Source organism: Aquarana catesbeiana, linkage group LG06, assembly GCF_042186555.1.
Source record: "Aquarana catesbeiana isolate 2022-GZ linkage group LG06, ASM4218655v1, whole genome shotgun sequence".
Lineage (NCBI taxonomy): Eukaryota > Metazoa > Chordata > Amphibia > Anura > Ranidae > Aquarana > Aquarana catesbeiana.
The window spans coordinates 317,564,432-317,583,883 of NC_133329.1; the positions used below are offsets into that span (position 1 = coordinate 317,564,432).

The window sequence follows — 19,452 nt, forward strand, 5'->3', positions numbered from 1 at the left end:
GGGGTGCAATGCTCTGGCTCCTGCAGACCAGTACAGGTTTGTACCAAGGTACGGACCTTTAGTTACAGGGCTGAAAAAAGGATCAATGGACTGCAAGTGCGGTGGTGTCACCCCACTTTTGCTCTATTAGGAAGTATGAATCCCTCTGCTGTAGAAGCAGATTAGAGATAGTAGCTTTTTTTTTTTTTCATTCACAGATTCCTGTGTGGGCGAACTGTGACCATGTAAAAATATGGGTGTAACATGAAATATGGTCAGAAATATGGACTTACCATTGAAGGATTTAAATGCTATGATTTTCACCAACAAAATTCAATGGCAATGAAAATGCTGATGGCAAAACTGGAAATATAATGCAGAATGCTTTTTTCATTTATAATAAAGTTCTTTTTATAAGCATGATTGCTGTGTGGAAACAAATCTACCTGCCGCTAACTGAGGACAAAAAGGAAGCCTATTCTTTTTAAATGAGAAAATAAATTGTCTTTCATCTCATCTAAAGTATTTACATTTATAAGAATTTATTTAGCTAGATATATTATATTCTTTATAACCAACATTTAGACAAATTAAGAAAAAAAGGAGTGAGGGGCTTTCTTACATATGCACACCCTCCTGCCTGCTCATGTCTGAGCTAAGGGCAGATGGGTTTCAGAAAGTTAATGCTACAAGAATCATCTGCCTTTACTCAAGATGGCTGAAGTTAGATATGATATGGGGTGTTTTTCAAAATCATTTCTTAACAAAATAAAGCATGGAGACAGAGATGGATGGGTACATTTGTTTTGAATAATAAAAAAGAATTAAAGTGGTTGTAAAGGTAAAGAAGTTACAGCCAGCAAACCTGTTCCTTTAATCTCCCCTACGCTGTGTAATTGCTTTTTTAAAACAATGCCTTTAAATACCTTATCTTTACTATTTTTTGGCCGGTCATGTGACCTCCGGCTCTTCTATTTCTCTGATCTATGGGCTACAGAGGGAGATTCCGAGTTCCCCCTCCAACGTCAGCTGAGAAGGTCACGTGACCACTGTGACCGGCCGGCAAGAAGAGATCAAAGATAAGGTGTTTGCAGACTTCATTTTACAAAAACATTTACACAGTGTAGGAGAGATTACTACAACAGAGGAGCTGTTCTTTACTTTTACTGCCAGCTACAGTTGTGCTCATAAGTTTACATACCCTGGCAGAATTTATGATTTCTTGGTCATTTTTCAGAGAATATGAATGATAACACAAAAACTTTTCTTTCACCCATGGTTAGTGTTTGGCTGAAGCCATTTATTATCAATCAACTGTGTTTATTCTTTTTAAATCATAATCACAACAGAAACTACCCAAATGACCCTCATCAAAAGTTTACATACCCTGGTGATTTTGGCCTGATAACATGCACACAAGTTTACACAAAGGGGTTTGAATGGCTATTAAAGGAAACCATCCTCAACCTGTGATCTGCTTGCTTGTAATTAGTGTGTGTGTATGAAACGTCAATGAGTTTCTGGACCCCTGACAGATCCTTGCATTTTTCATCCAGTGCTGCACTGACGTTTCTGGATTCTGAGTCATGGGGAAAGCAAAAGAATTGTCAAAGGATCTGCAGGAAAAGGTAGTTGAATTGTATAAAACAGGAAAGGGATATAAAAAGATATCCAAGGAATTGAGAATGCCAATCAGCAGTGTTCAAACTATAATCAAGAAGTGGAAAATGAGGGGTTCTGTTGAAACCAAACCACGGTCAGGTAGACCAACTAAAATTTCAGCCACAACTACCAGGAAAATTGTTCGGGATGCAAAGAAAAACCCACAAATAACTTCAGGTGAAATACAGGACTCTTTGAAAACATATGGTCTGGCTGTTTCAAGATGTACAATAAGGAGGCACTTGAAGAAAGATGGGCTACATGGTTGAGTCGCCAGAAGTAAGCCATTACTACGCAAATGCCACAAAGTATCTCGCTTACAATATGCCAAACAGCACAGAGACAGGCCTCAAACCTTCTGGCACAAAGTCATTTGGAGTGATGAGACCAAAATTTAGCTTTTTGGCCACAACCATAAACACTACATTTGGGGAGGAGTCAACAAGACCTATGATGAAAGGTACACCATTCCCACTGTGAAACACGGAGGTGGATCACTGATGTTTTGGGGATATGTGAGCTACAAAGGCACAGGAAACTTGGTCAAAATTGATGGCAAGATGAATGCAGTATGTTATCAAAAATACTGGAGGAACAATTGCATTCATCAGCCAGGAAGCTGGGCATGGGACGTATTTGGACATTCTAACATGACAATGATCTAAAACACAAGGCCAAATCGACCTGTCATTGGCTACAGCAGAATAAAGTGAAGGTTCTGGAGTGGCCATCTCAGTCTCCTCACCATATCATTGAGCCACTCTGGGGAGATCTTAAACGTGCAGTTCATGCAAGACAGCCCAAGAATTTACAGGAACTGGCTTTTTGCCAAGAGGAATGGCTAGCTTTACCATCTGAGAAGATAAAGAGCCTCATCCACATATACCACAAAAGACTTCAAGCTGTCATTGATGTTAAAGGGGGCAATACACCGTATTAAGCACTTGGGTATGTAAACTTTTAAACAGGGTTATTTGGGTAGTTTCTGTTGTGATTATGATTTAAAAAGAGTAAACACAGTTGATTGATAATAAATGGCCAAACACTAACCATAAGTAAAAGAAAAGTTTTTGTGTTATCATTCATATTCTCTGAAAAATGGCCAAGAAATCACAAATTCTGCCAGGGTATGTAAACTTATGAGCACAACTGTACTAATAGCGGCGGGGGGGGGGGGGGGCTTTTGAGAGGGGGGGGACAAAAAGGATCTAATAGGCAGGGAGGGAGGGAGGAAGGCAGCGGGATGACAGAGGCACGTAAACTGACCACGGTATACAGGGATCAGCAGCCATGATTACCGTGGTCAGCACACAGGATCAACTAAGCTTTTTACAGCTTAGAAAGGGGCGGATTAGACTGCACAAGCACTGTCCTGTTTAATCTACTATAAGGGAACAGGAGCTCTTTTTTTTTTTAGTTACAGCCATTTTTAATAGTGTTTTCAATTTGTGGTGATCAGATACCGTTTAGTTCCTTTTTAAGCACCATTGAGGGCTGAGCAAAACGCAGCGCTTTTGTATCTTTTGCAAAAAGAAAACCCTATGTGTAAAGTACAGTTATAATCATCACGCCTTCAAATGACACACTTGCAGCGAATATACTATAAAGACAAACTACAGTTGCAAAATCACACATTACTTTGACATATTTTGCTGGAAATAAACCTGCAAATAATTAATGTCCTGATTAAATCAGCACAAAATTGAAAATACCTTATCTCCTTTCTGTCCTGCATCACCTGGGGTTCCTGGAAATCCTTGAGGTCCAGTATCGCCCTGAATTTAACAGACAGAAAATGATTAAGCCACTATTACATTAACATGTTTAAAGATGCACCATTACCAACTATTTATGGGTTATGTGAAAAAGGCATACGGATTTGAAATGAATTAAAAAAAGTGGTAATATTTTTGCATGGCTCATGGATTGCTTTGTGCTTTATATTGTAATACAAATAATGCCTGCTGTTGATTTACATTTTGGGCATATAACCATAGTATTGAAAGAAAAAATATTCTCAGATAAATTCCTGGAATTGGTGAGTCATATTTGTGACAAACAGAAAATGGGATAGGCAAATGTAACAGAAGGAAAAGCTAGTCACCAGCAGCCAAAAGGGACAGTTTTTATACTTCTATCAGACTGCTTTGAAATTAATTCACCTGCTGCAGAGTTGCTATATAACAAGGGTCTATACTGACTTTAATCACGCTAGGATTTAGAACATTAGAGATACAGTCTAAAGAGCTTCAACAAAGTTTTAAGACACGTCTCGAACATCCAAATCCACTCCACCTTCCACCGCTGCCACTGCCACTATTACCAGCAATTACCAGCTGTCAAAATGACAGCCATTAATTACTTTGTATTATACAGCAGGAGTGGCTGCAGCTCCTCTGCAAAGTGACACATGCAGATAGTCTAAATGTGTCACTGAGTAAATACAATGACACAATATATTGTTTCATTGTATACTGTATACCATTTCATTAATATGTACTGTAGATCAAAGGTGTGCATATGACATCATGTACAGTAGCACCCCCAGCCCCCCCTAATAGTTACATGAGCCCCATCTCAATCCAGCAATGTGCACAAGATCCTTGGCTCTCTGAGGACTCTCCCTCCTCACTGGCTGAGACAACAGCGGGAGCCATTGGCTTCTGCTGCTGTCAATCACAGCCAGTAAGCCAATAAGGAGGGAGGGGGCAGGGCCGAGCCACAGCTCTGTGTGTGAATGGACAGCCACTGCTTGGGAATGAGCCTGCTTGGGTGCCCCCATTGGAACCTGCATGTTCTGGAGGCACTCGGCAGGAGGGAGGGGCTAGGAGCGCCAGTGAGGGACCTGAGAAGAGGAGGATGTGGGCTGCTCTGTGCAAACCCACTGCACAGAGCAGGTGAGTATGACATGTTTGTTACTTAAAAAAAAATGAAAGCCTTAAATATCAATTTAAATAATAACAAAGTTATGACCAAACACACAGGTCCACATTGTAAATGTAAAAATGGATCTGGTCCATAAGGGGTATACAGGTATGAGAGCTGAAGTCGTTAAAATTAAAGACAGCTATTGCACAAGTAGAGTAACCAATATTTTTTCATTTAAAGGATATCTCTAAACTGTATTCTGATAACTGTGTGTGGTTAACTTGGTTGTAAACTCTGTTACACTACCTGTAGGTACTGAGTGTAAATATCTCCTATACTTGCACGGTTTAGCAGATACAGTATCTCACAAAAGTGAGTACACCCCTCACATTTTTGTAAATATTTTATTATATCTTTTCATGTGACAACACTGAAGAAATGACACTTTGCTACAATGTAAAGTATTGAGTGTTCAGCTTGTATAAAAGTGTAAATTTGCTGTCCCCTCAAAATAACTCAACACACAACCATTAATGTCTAAACCGCTGGCAACAAAAGTGAGTACACCCCTAAGTGAAAATGTCCAAATTGGGCCCAAAGTGTCAATATTTTGTGTGACCACCATTATTTTCCAGCACTGCCTTAACCCTCTTGGACATGGAGTTCACCAGAGCTTCACAGGTTGCCACTGGAGTCCTCTTCCACTCCTTCATGATGACATCACAGAGCTGGTGGATGTTAGAGACCTTGTGCTCCTCCGCCTTCCATTTGAGGATCCCCCACAGATGCTCAATAGGGTTTAGGTCTGGAGACATGCTTGGCCAGTCCATCACCTTTACCCTCAGCTTCTTTAGCAAGGTAGTGGTTGTCTTGGAGGTGTGTTTGTTGTCGTTATGTTGGAATACTGCCCTGTGGCCCAGTCTCCGAATGGAGGGGATCATGCTCTGCTTCAGTGTGTCACAGCACATGTTGGTATTCATGGTTCCCTCAATGAACTGTAGCTCCCCAGTGGCGGCAGCACTCATGCAGCCCCAGACCATGACACTCCCACCACCATGCTTGACCGTAGGCAAGACACACTTGTCTTTGTACTCCTCACCTGGTTGCCGCGACACACGCTTGACACCATCTGAACCAAATAAGTTTATCTTGGTCTCATCAGACCACAGGACATGGTTCCAGTAATCCATGTCCTTAGTCTGCTTGTCTTCCGCAAACTGTTTGCAGGCTTTCTTGTGCATCATCTTTAGAAGAGGCTTCCTTCTGGGACGACAGCCATGCAGACCAATTTGATGCAGTGTGCGGAATATGTTCTGAGCACTGACAGGCTGACTCCCACCCCTTCAACCTCTGCAGCAATGCTGGCAGCACTCATATGTCTATTTCCCAAAGACAACCTCTGGATATGACGCTGAGCATGTGCACTCAACTCCTTTGGTCGACCATGGTGAGGCCTGTTCTGAGTGGAACCTGTCCTGTTAAACCGCTGTATGGTCTTGGCCACTGTGCTGCAACTCAGTTTCAGGGTCTTGGCAATCTTCTTATAGCCTAGGCCATCTTTATGTAGAGCAACAATTCTTTTTTTCAGATCCTCAGAGAGTTCTTTGCCATGAGGTGCCATGTTGAACTTCCAGTGACCAGTATGAGAAAGTGAGAGTGATTACACCAAATTTAACACACCTGCTCCACATTTACACCTGAGACCTTGTAACACTAACGAGTCACCTGACATCGGGGAGGAAAAATGGCTAATTGGGCCCAATTTGGAAATTTTCACTTAGGGGTGTACTCACTTTTGTTGCCAGCGGTTTAGACATTAATGGCTGTACGTTGAGTTATTTTGAGGGGACAGCAAATGTACACTGTTATACAAGCTGTACACTCACTACTTTACATTGTAGCAACGTGTAATTTATTCAGTGTTGTCACATGAAAAGATATAATAAAATATTTACAGAAATGTGAGGGGTGTACTCACTTTTGTGAGATACTGTATTTACCATATACGCTTGTGCTGACATCATCAGCGTATGTGCACTGGAGAAACGGCTCGATCGTGACGTTTCTAAAGGGCCTGTGCCATGACCGGTGGCTCCCACGTGTGACGTCATCGCGGCTCCAGCCATTAGCAGCACCGGAGCCCGCAAACCCGGAAATAACTCAGGGAGACATGTTGCCGATCACAGCGGTGAACGAGGACCGCTGCAACAGCTTTGATCTAAGGTAAGCATTTCATAATCAGCTAGTATGCGGTGCTTCCTAGCACATTATGCCTTTGTCTTGCAGGTTTTTTTTTTATATGGGTTTACAACCACTTTAATATATGTGATGTTTAGCTGTTTTGTATATTATTTTATTTTTTACTTCACATGCTTGCATTTATATTTTTCTTTACATTTACAAGTATACCAATCTGTACAGAAAAAGTGACAGTGAAGGGGTTTGGTACAAACTACAACACTGACAAGGGTGCTCAAGTGGATGCAGCAACAGTTTTTTGTTTATAAAAGAAGAGTGAAACCATGTAAATCCACGAATGGCTTTTGCAAGCACCCTTGACTATGTTACAAAGTTTTTCCTATCCTCTTTTTTCCCTTTAGCTGGACAATATGGTCCACATGTAGCAGGGTGCAGCATGTAACATGGTGTAAAAGATGGAGTTAGCCTTTAAAGGCATCTGAACAAAGCATAGAGGTGGCCACAGACAGATCGAAATTCGGCCGGTTCAGCTGGGACAGGCCAAATTTTAATCAGTGTGCGGCTGTCCCTGTTTGACAGAAGTTGACCATTTGATTGACTTCTCTCTAGTGTACATATCGGAAAACTTTTCAATCAGCGGCTGCAGCCGCCAATCAGTGTATTCTGACAGTGCCGGTCCCACTGTCAGTATACAATGCCCCAGTGGGGGGGTTCCTCCATCCACCCCGTTTGAGTGAATGGATAAATCTGTTCAGTCTACTGGCTGAATTAAAAAAACACAAAAAAAATTACAGTAAAGCCTTGGATAGCGAGTAACTTGGTCTGCGAGTGTTTTACAAGACAAGCAAATTTTTAAAGTAAATTTTAACTTGATAAACGAGCGATGTCTTGCAATACGAGTAGCGCCACGTCACAACTGAGTATAAAAGAGAAGAGAGGTGCCTCTAAGTATAGCCTGTCAGTGCCGCCTTATCAGTGCCCATCAGTGAACGAGAAAACTTACTTATTTACAAAATTTTATAACAGTAACAAAAGCAAAACTTTTATTTTTTTCAAAATTTTCGGTCTTTTTTTATTTGTATAGCAAAAAATAAAAACCGCAGAGGTGATCAAATACCACCAAAAGAAAGCTCTATTTGTGGGAACAAAATGATAACAATTAAGTTTGGGTACAGTGATGGATGACCACACAATTGTCATTCAAACTGCGACAGTGCTGAAAGCTGAAAATTGGTCTGGGCAGGAAGGTGTATAAGTGCCCTGTATTGAAGTTGTTAAGCAATTCTCATAATGAATTCTATCTTATAATGTATCAACTGCATACATTTATCAGATTATAATATTTTGTGCAATGGTTTCCTTTAAGTCACTTATCCCGTTTGATAAAATTCTTTAAATAAATTACACATTTAGCCACATGTAGGCCCAGCTCTTTTGAACGCTTTTCCTCCTGCGTTCTGCGTTTTGGCAGAAAAAACACTTGATGATTGTAAACGCGTGTAATCCCATTTAGGTGTGTCAAGCGCTTGGGCAATAATTCATCCAACTGGCCAGAATAATAATTTATTCGGGGCACTGAAATGAATTAATGCTCAAGTGCTTGACACGCCTAACATTAACATGCGTTTTGCCGCATCTACACGTGTCCACACTTTTATTTTCTGCCAAAACGCTGCTGCTCCTGGACGTGCAGGCAGTGGGTGCTTGTAAAAGCCCCTGTCTTTAAACACCTATATGTGCATGGACACATAAGCTAATATGCAGGGGCATTTAGAGGCAGAAAAAAAAGCCATGTGCTCCTAAAAAGAGAGTTTTTTAATGATCAGTGTGCACAAGGCCTTTAATAGGACAGTGGCAGGATGGTCCAAGCACAGTAGTGAGGAAGGAGAAGCAGGCTATTATCTGTATTACAAAAACAGGTATAGATAAAATATATAGAGAAACATTATAGACTTACAGCTTTGCCATCTTCACCAGGATCACCCTGAAATAAAAAAGAACTGGTAATATGAAGCCTGTGATGGTAAGATTATGTAAATACATGGTTTTCTAACTATTAGGCTGGGTTCACACTTATGCTTTCCCCGCATATAATTCGCATGACAGGAGAGTGTGACCGGCTCTCTATGGAGTCGGTTCACACACCTCCGGGGCGGCCGCGGTTCACATTTGGAAAGGGTCCTGTGCGTTTTTAGCTCCGAATCAGGTGTGAATTCAGGCAAAAATTCAAACCTGATTCGCACCTGAATCAGTGAACAGGAATCCCCTGCTGTGAGCCCGGCCTTAAACAGTGACTTATAAACCTAAAATAGTCACAAAATCGGTGAGCTACAATATATACAATTTTTGTTATTGGAATGATATACTGTACACTATAATTGAAAGCCCAACTCCCACAAAATATTTTTTAGGCTTAGATAGAGTGTGAAAGGGCTTTTAAATGCTGACTGTGTTCCTTTTGGGGAGATTTCTCTTTACTTGCTGTGTTGTCTGACACCCGTCAAAAGGCATGAAAGGCAGCAATAATAAATGTTTTAGGTACAGTGTGTAGCTATCAGGGAGTTTCCCTCACTTTCTGTCCTGATCGCAGTAGGGGAACATAAAAAAAGACAGCAAGTACAATATTGAGGTGGTCTTAATCAGGCCATACATTATGCAACCATGGGTTGAAGAAAATAAAATTGTTCGATTCCTCCATCAACACACAGTTAGTTAGTCAGTCCCTCCCGCTACGCTAAATTATTCTTACAGTGGGAGGTTTCCCAGCCGTCAGAATACAATGATCAATGCCGGCAGATATACATGTCAACTACCATTAAACGAAATACCCTATAGGCTGGTTGTGCTGAAGTTGATCGATAGATCAACTTTAAAACAATCAGCCTTCCCATAGATAAATTGGAATTTATCCAGTTAAGCTGGATCCATTTATGGTCGGCTTTAAAGAGATTAATCCTGCCCTAAGCTATCCAAAACTAATATATTTTGGCTGGAGTTGGGTTCTCGTGTATCCTATATCTTACAATAATTTTGATCCTGATATGATCTTATTAAAGCTCCAAAAATGTCTTACCACTCATATCATCTAAGGCCAATTCAATGCCAGTTCATTGCACCTTATACTTACAGGCTCTCCTTCTTTTCCTGGGGGCCCTTCAGGACCTGGGGGGCCCCGTGGTCCAGTAATCTGCTGCACAGTTGAGCCATCTGCTTTCTGGACAACAGAAGGCCCAGCTGGTCCAGGTGGTCCTGGTGGTCCACTTACTCCATGTTCTCCTTTCTGTCCTTTAGGACCAGGATATCCAAACCCAGCATCACCCTAAAGAGACAAATTGATAGGTATTACATGTGGAGTAGATAGCCAATCTACAAAATTTAAATCACAAGCATATCCAACAATATGTATACAGCTGTTACTCACTTTGACTCCAAGCTCTCCTTTCTGGCCCTAAGTTAATAGAAATTAAAAGCACAGGTATTAACAATGTCAAACAAATGGAATGATGAAACAGTCCAAAAGTTATAAAGACAGTTTATGTAAAGGTGTTAAAAACTACAACAGTTAAATACACAACTGAAACACCTACTGTACATGTGTAGTAATAGTAATGCTAAACAGTACTGCTGGTAAGCCTCCACTGCTCCAGGTCCCAGTCATCTCAAGGAGGATGTCCTGTTCCACACATGAATATGTTCAACTGACCAAATAAGTCCATATCGGGTGAAACGCGTCAAAGGATGGGGTCAACGGGAGGGAACCGAGCCGAAGCCAGAATCCTATTCATCGTTTAACGATTGACTTTGCCAGTGTGTGGCTTCCTACATGTGTAGTAATAGTAATGCTAAACAGTACCACTAGTAAGCCTCCGCTGCTCCAGGTGCCAGTCCTCTGCAGGAGCATGTCCCGTTCCACACATGAATATGTTCAACTGACCAAATAAGTCCTATTGGGTGAAACGCGTCAAAGGATAAGGTCAACGGGAAGGGACTGAGCTGAAGCCAGAATCGTATTCATCATTTAACGATTGACTATGCCAGTGTGTGGTTTCCTACGTGTGTAGAGTTTACCAGCCAAAAGATCTGAAATTCTCTTTAGCCAGCCTTGTGATTTAAACCTGCCACACTGTATAGAGGGCCCTCTTGTATCTGTACTGTCTTGCTTTATATTCTAAAGTTCTGCACAAACTGTTGCCGCTATATAATTCCTGTAATATAATAATAATAGCTAATTTTGTTATACCAGCAACATTTAATGAATGTTTTTTGATTTTTGAATGAACGTCTAACCAAACTGGAGGGTCGTTTTTTTTTATTTGCCCAAAGTTCCACTTTATCTTCTTTTTTAACATATTAGAATGAGTATTTAAAGTAGATTATCTTTATATCATGCCACGTGCCCTTTAGTCTGACTGCAGACCATCACACTGTTGTAGTTGTAGATTGTCACAGAACCAGGCTTTACAGCGATCGTTCTTGTCGTGGGTTATTGAGCATTTATGCATCAACAGGACCATTTATGAATTGTATAAGCAATCAGAATACTGAATTAAAAGTTGTCATGGATGGCACACTTGTCAGGCTAATCCCATGAGAAGATGTTCCCCTAATCAGAGTAGAATCTCAGTTTTAAAGTTATTAAAGATAAATGTAAGTATGATGTTATCTGTGACACAATATTAAAGTGGCTCTATAGTCTACGTTTTTTTTACGTTAATGTCTTTTCAGCATTAAGGTAAAAAACTTTTAGTATGCAGCGCCCCCCCTATACTTACCTGAGTCCGATCTCATCCAGGCTCTCTCCTGGGACAGCGGGGGGCAGAGCCTATGTCCATGAACACACAGAGCTGGCTTGGGAGCGAACATGCATGAGTGTTATGGGGGCACTCTGTGGAGGGAGGAGCCAGGAGTGCTGGCGAAGGACACGAGAAGAGGGGGATCAGGGCTGCCCTGTGCAAAACCACTGCATAGAGTAGGTAAGTATGACATGTTTTTTTTTTATTTATTTACACATTTACAATCACTTTAACTTGAGTTTATGAAAGGAATAGCTTAAATGGCTCTAATGGAGGAACACCCCAGACTGTAAATACTGGCAGATTTTACTAGACAAATCTTGCTACACTGCAGTTCAATATATTGGTTTTGAGTGGGCAATAATGGTTTCAAGCTGAACTAACAGATATATATATATATATACACACAGTATCTCACAAAAATGAGCACACCCCTCAAATTTTTGTAAATATTTTATTATATCTTTTCATGTGACAACACTGAAGAAATGACACTTTGCTACAATGTAAAGAAGTGAGTGTACAGCTTGTATAACCGTGTAAATTTGCTGTCCTCTCAAAATAACTCAACCCACAGCCAATAATGTCTAAACCACTGGCAACAAAAGACAGTACACCCCTAAGTGAAAATGTCACAATTGGGCCCAAAGTGTCACTATTTTGTGTGGCCACCATTATTTTCCAGTACTGCCTTAACTCTCTTGGGTATGGAGTTCACCAGAGCTTCACAGGTTGCCACTGGAGTTCTCTTCCACTCCTCCATGATGACATCACAGAGCTGGTGGATGTTAGAGACCTTGCGTTCCTCCACCTTCCATTTAAGGATCCCCCACAGATGCTCAATAGGGTTTAGGTCTGGAGACATGCTTGGCCAGTCCATCACCTTTACCCTCGGCTTCTTTAGCAAGGCAGTGGTTGTCTTGGAGGTGTGTTTGGGGTCGTTATGTTGGAATACTGCCTTGCGGCCCAGTCTCCGAATCGAGGGGATCATGCTCTGCTTCAGTATGTCACAGTACATGTTAGTATTCATGGTTCCCTCAATGAACTGTAGCTCCCCAGTGCCGGCAGCACTCATGCAGCCCCAGACCATGACACTCCCACCACCATGCTTGACTGTAGGCAAGACACACTTGTCTTTGTATTCCTCACCTGGTTGCCGCCACACACACTTGACACCATCTGAACGAAATAAGTTTATCTTGGTCTCATCAGACCACAGGACATGGTTCCAGTAATCCATGTCCTTAGTCTGCTTGTCTTCAGCAAACTGTTTGCGGGCTTTCTTGTGCATCATCTTTACAAGAGGCTTCCTTCTGGGATGACAGCCATGCAGACCAATTTGAAGCAGTGTGCGGGTTATGGTCTGAGCACTGACAGGCTGACCTCCCACCCCTTCAACCTCTGCAGCAATACTGACAGCACTCATACGTCTATTTCCCAAAGACAACCTCTGGATATGACGATGAGCACGTGCATTCAACTGCTTTGGTCAACCATGGTGAGGCCTGTTCTGAGTGGAACCTGTCCTGTTAAACCACTGTATGGTCTTGGCCACAATGCTGCAGCTCAGTTTCAGGGTCTTGGCAAACTTCTTATAGTCTAGGCCATCTTTATGTAGAGCAACAAATCTATTTTTAAGATCCTCAGAGAGTTCTTTGCCATGAGGTGCCATGTTGAACTTCCAGTGACCAGTATGAGAGCGATAACACCAAATTTAACACCCCTGCTCCCGATTCACACCTGAGACCTTGAAACACTAACGAGACACCGGGGAGGGAAAATGGATAACTGGGCCCAATTTGGACATTTTCACTAAGGGGTATACTCACTTTTGTTGACAGCAGTTTAGACATTGATGGCTGTGTTATTTTGAGGGGACAGCAAATTTACACTGTTATACAAGCTGTACACTCACTACTTTACAAAGTGTAATTTCTTCAGTGTTGTCACATGAAAAGATATAATAAAATATTTATAAAAATGTGAGGGGTGTACTCACTTTTGTGAGATACTATATGTATATATATATATATATATATATATATATATATATATATATATATATATATATATCTATAGATATAGATATAGATATATCTATAGATATATTTATATCTATAGATATAGATATATCTATATCTATAGATATATATATATATATATAGTAATGAATACAGAGCTGCAGTAATCTGTTTTTTTTTTACAATTGGAACTGACATAATTCCTTTTATCTTTTACACCTGAGCTATGATATTTCTTTGCTCTACAAATATGAAAAAGAATCAGGGAAAGGAATTTGTCACTATTATATGGCTTTGAAATGTCTGTGGTGGTCAGGTGGAAATAGACATTGTGATGGCGATATCTAACACACTCCTAACACACACACAGTTCCTGGCAGTTATAGGACAATAAGCATTTAAACCTAAATAATCCATTTCAGGCGTAGTTGAATTGAACTCACCTTATCACCTTTAGGACCAATGCCCGCACTTGTACTGTCACCAGTATCTCCTTTAGGCCCAACTGGTCCTACTTCACCCTTCGGACCACGATCGCCTGTGTCTCCTTTTTCTCCTTTCTGTCCAGGTTGGCCTGTAACGAAAGGTTCTACAATGATATCGGGCTGTGCCCACTTCCTCTGATCTTAAAAAAAACCTGGATTGAGGAAGTATATAGTCAGCTAAAACAGACCTTTCCTTCTAAAAATGCCCATTGCTTGGCTATCAAACAGGTTCAGTGGCTTCGGTACTTTCCAAGTCACTGGCCCAGAACAAGTATACAGACTAGAAATTCTGACTCAAAAGTCCCAGATCTGTATGTTGGTTATAGGATAGCCACAAAAAATAGTTTGTAGCCTTTTATAAATCTGATAATAACTGCTATTTGCTCCAGTATAATAAAATATTGTATAACATAAATAGCAGTATTTTTTTTATAATTCCAACTTTATTTACATTTTTGTTTCTAATACAGAAGGAAGTGTTCCTATTTGGAACTCAAGATCATGATGTGATTTACAAGGCCACATACACTGTGACATAAAATACAACAGTGTTATGGAGCATCCGTTAAATAAAACAAAAAAAAAAAACATGAGCAGTATTGATTTGACATGATTGGTATGACAGTCCCTCCTGTATAGTCATTTCTGTAGTAAACATTAGGTTACAATGATTTATTCAGTTACTTGTGAAGGAAGCCAAGAAAGCCTGAACTACTTAATGTAACTGATGGGCAGGGCCGGGACAAGGGGTGGGCAGAAGAGGCGGCTGCCCTGGGCACTGAGGTATCATGTGAGGTGGGTGGGGGCCATGAGGAGATTGGAGAGAAGGGGATTTGTGTTGGAAGGGGGAATTTGGGGGGTGGCAGGGGGTAAGAATTGTTCTAGATGGGGAAATTTGAGGGAGTGTGCTAGGAGTGGAGATTTAGGGGGATCTGTGTTGGGATGGAAGAAGTGGATTTGTTCTAGGAGGGGAGATTGAGGTTTTTGTGCTACAAGAGGTGATATGGTGTGAGGAATCGGGCTAGGAGGGGAAATTTGGGGATTGGGGGGGGGGGGGGGATTTGGAGTAGGGTGAGAGGATGTGTAATTGGAGGGGAAATTTTAGTGGTAAAGGATTTATGCTAGGAGGGGTGATTTTTTTTTTTTGGGGGGGGGGGGCACTTGTGCTGGGGGGATTTGGGGTATAGGAACAAATATTTGTTATTTTGGGAGGGGGGATTTTAGCAGGAGGGCAGATTTGTACTGGGAAGAGGGGTCATTTTTGCTTAGGGGGTAAACATGCATATTAGTTGCCAGTTTCTTTTTTGGGGGGGGGGGGGGATTTTTGCTGGCACATAATTCTCATGCATCTTTTGGGGGCGCATTTCGGCATGTTCGCCCTGGGCTCTAGATGACCTTGTCCCGGCACTGCTGATGGGATGTGGCTTTGAAGCAAAGACAATAAATCTATGATATAGAAAATGTTTGGGACTCTGAGGTCCAAATAAACAAGTGCCTCCATCCCTGTTAAGTAGCAAATAGGAGAGAGTTTGGGACTTTGAATAAGGTGTGTGCCCGACAGTCGATGCAATAAAGATTGTGTGCATTTACCTTTGTTTATGGGTCAATGTATTCATACTCAGGATATGTTCACTGCATAGACTGTTAAGCACACACCTCATTCAAAGTCCCAAACTCTCTCCTCTTTGAGACAATATATCTATGGCCTCTCTAGTCCAGCCTTGCTTCCATTAAACACAATGGTCATGACACCAGTTGGCCAGCAGGTGTCCCCTTCACTGTGAAGTTGAATTTCAACTGAATGGCACCCCTCTTATTACAGATACCAGGAAAACTTCTCCATGGCTTTCCAGTTGGCTGCTACATAAACTTTGCTTTGTTAATATAGAAAGGTGCATCTGAAGCAGAAAAATAAGCACAACTTTAATATAAACAAATCTGCAACAAAAAATGTAATTATTGTAAAAACAGCACTCTTATGCTCCGTACACACGGTCGGACATTGATCGGACATTCCGACAACAAAATCCATCAGATTTTTTCCGACGGATGTTGGCTCAAACTTGTCTTGCATACACACGGTCGCACAAAGTTGTCAGAAAATCCGATCGTTCTGAACGCGGTGACGTAAAACACGTACGTCGGGACTATAAACGGGGCAGTGGCCAATAGCTTTCGTCTCTTAATTTATTCTGAGCATGCGTGGCACTTTGTGCGTCGGATTTGTGTACACACAACTGGAATTTAAACGATCGGATTTTGTTGTCAGAAAATTTTATATCCTGCTCTCAAACTTTGTGTGTCGGAAATTCCGACGGAAAAAGTCTGATGGAGCCTACACACGAACGGAATTTCCGGCAACATAATCCGATTGCACTTTTTCCGTCGGAAAATCCGACCGTGTGTACAGGGCATTAGAACGTGATTTTGTACAAGGCAATGTATTCTTTTCTATACCTGAAGCTTCAACTCTTTGTACAGTCTCTTTAACCTTCTTTATGATCTGACGCTCATTTTCTATAGATGGTCTCTGTATGGGGGGAACTGTGATAGGAGCCAGCGCTATTACTTGTGGAGCACGAGTCACCTGATTAATAGAATAGAAGCCATTATTAAACATGATGAGACAAATGAATTTGTTACAGTTCCCTTACTCCAGAGTAAGTTTGATCACCTTAAAATTTTATTAACATGCACCTATTCTTAATCTAGCCCATGCAAACTGTGAAGAATGTGAGTACAGACACCCCAGAGTCCCCTAGTGTGCTGCAGGAGCCACTAAACTAGGGGGATCTTAAAATGCAAATGTAGACAATGAATAAGAAAGCATTGCATACCCCCAGGGCTCCTTATTGGCCCATCCATGAGATGGGTGGCCCAACTGAGATATATAGGAACTGGGGGTGTAGGGCTAAATATATAGGTGAATGATTTATGTCACCTATATGCACCAACAACAAACATATTCATGTTAGGTGACCCATTGTGAAACCAGGAATACAATAAAAAATCAAGCTGAGAGAAGAAAACACTACAATACACTGTACTACAATACAGGATATGGAACTTTATAGCATATAAGATAAAACAAAAAAAATGACATGTGCTATCCCCTGGGGATTCACCATTATATACCGTAATAGTCTAGTTGTGATGCAAGAGTGGCACTAACAAATAAAAAGGAAGCAATGGCTTCCCCTAACAGTGAAAAAACCAGCGTGAGGCAGCAAGACACCTATAGAATAAATGCAGTCCTGGGTTCAATTCCCAGCAGGTGCATTGTTCCAGGTTTCTCTAAGTTCTGCAATCCATGAACACACTGGTTATATTAATCATAGATCTGCCTGGCACTGGCCCTTGAGAACACACATACTTGTAAGATTGATTATAGTGAATTCTATAAAGTGAACTTGTCACTCATCCACTGCAGTGAAAACTCAGAGGTTTGGTGCTATCATTTAAATCTATAATACTTTTTCAAAGAGAATTTAGAGTTAAAGTGGGGTTCCACCCAAAAAAAAAAAAACTACATGAAAAATCTTAAAAATGCCTGTTGCTAGGGGGTTCCTCGTAGTCTGCCTCTTCCAGTGCCTGGGCTGGTGACATCACTTCCCCCTCGGCACAGGAAGGGCTCGGCTCTGCTCCCTCCCTCCTGTCAATCATCTGGGACCCATTACAGGTCCCATGTGACTGAGCGGCCAATCACGGCGCGCGGTGCGGCTCGCGCATGCGCAGTGGGTGCCAGGCTGCGAAGCCACAGCCCGGCGCCCACAGTTGCAATGCCGGCGCCGCTGAACGGAGGGGGAGACGAGCAGGACTTCGATCCCCCACATCGCTGGACCCTGGGACAGGTAAGTGTCCAATTTAAAAGTCAGCAACTGCAGTATTTGTAGCTGCTGACTTTTAATTTTTTTTTTTTTACTGTAACTCCTCTTTAAGTTGTAACATTAAAGTGTTACTAAACCCACAACAGTAAAATCCATCTGTATATGCAGTAAAGCATGCTCGTTATACTCACTGTGTAAGAAAGCTGTTTGAACCTGTCTTCCCCTGATCCCCCCCCCCCCCTTCGTCCACTGTCCCAAATCCATCTCCTGATAAGACAGAGCCTTTGGAGTCACTCTGCACATGCTCAGTTTGGTGTGTATTGCTAAAGAGTTTTTTTTTGTTTCTGGGAGAGTGCATGTGATCAGCACAGGGCCAATCAGCACTGTCCAGACAGAGGCTCAGGGGTCCTACAGCCTCATAGGACAGTCAGAGGAGAATTAAAACTCCTACAAGCTTTAACCAGACACTGATAGAAGTCACAAGACTGCTATATACTGCTGATGAGAAAAGGTATTTAGCCGTTTATATTTACTTAAATGATTGAATTTCATGTTATATGTACTGAGGGAGACAAGATATAGTGAATGCAGAGTCCTGGGTTTAGTAACACTTTAAGACCAATGTCACACTAGTGATCCTGTCACTGGTGGTAGTTAACTAGTGACAGGATCAGCAGTTACCTGATGCTATGGTGTCAATTCTTTACCGCTCCGTTATTGGCAAAGGAGATTCTGCAGCATTTCATCCAGTGAAGGAGCAATGCCATAGCAGTAGGTAAGTACTTCCTATAGCCATCCTTTTACTGGCAAGTTTCCTCCAGAGCCAGGGTGACTAAGTGTAATATATGGAGCTGCTGTCACCTTGATACCAGGTTCACTACCTGCTGACCTGGAGCATGTATGAAACCAGTAAAGTGTGATATCTTATCCACCATGCTTGTTCCACATTGGTGACTCCAATATTTCTATAACAAAGAAATACACTTTACATTATCTGATTATTGAACAGATGCAACACAAAGTAGGCTTTATCTTCGTATCAATTCCCTTTTGGACATTTTCCTATGTGTTTCTCATATGATTAATGTAATCTGTAAAATCCTACAAAATATTTTGGTGTTATACAAAAAAATCACTAATCCCGATTCTCTACTGTAGCCCTGTTACCCATCAATTTGTTAGAGGCCCAATCTGTGCCTTACCTCAACCACGTCCTCTTCTGGAAGGCCACTTCCAAAGTCTCCAGATGACTGTAGCAATAAAAATATATGTATATATATAAAATTACAAAAAGAAAGACATTCAGCTTCTAAAGGTTCAGTATAACAGCTTTTTGGTGCAGCAGCATCAAGCTGCCTTTAGGTGGTGATATCACTGGATATTCTTTATACATACAGTACAAATGTATAAAGAACATCCTGTGACATTTACTTGCATCAAACACCACCAGATGGCAGCATTGTGCACATTCACTTCCATTTATCACATACTGTATATTTCAAGATTCTTTATGTGAGATAATTGCGTGTACTATGTCCCTAACCTCTAACCGATCTTTAATGTGACCCCTAACATTTACTTGTGCTCTCACCCAAACCCTAATACCTAACCTAACCTC

General features: G+C 41.4%; 1 protein-coding gene across 3 annotated transcripts in view; it reads right to left on the minus strand.

Annotated features, from left to right (window-relative positions):
- Window positions 1–19,452, minus strand: part of COL18A1 (collagen type XVIII alpha 1 chain) — a 247,584-nt gene that overhangs the window by 45,439 nt on the left and 182,693 nt on the right. For all 3 annotated transcript variants that reach the window (XM_073633725.1, XM_073633723.1, XM_073633724.1), the window contains 7 exons: window positions 19,037–19,084; window positions 16,465–16,594; window positions 13,966–14,096; window positions 10,130–10,156; window positions 9,836–10,027; window positions 8,666–8,692; window positions 3,354–3,416 (listed from right to left, as the gene is read on the minus strand). In XM_073633725.1, the coding sequence (XP_073489826.1) occupies window positions 3,354–3,416; window positions 8,666–8,692; window positions 9,836–10,027; window positions 10,130–10,156; window positions 13,966–14,096; window positions 16,465–16,594; window positions 19,037–19,084 (618 nt within the window). The remainder of the gene's footprint in view (window positions 1–3,353; window positions 3,417–8,665; window positions 8,693–9,835; window positions 10,028–10,129; window positions 10,157–13,965; window positions 14,097–16,464; window positions 16,595–19,036; window positions 19,085–19,452) is intronic.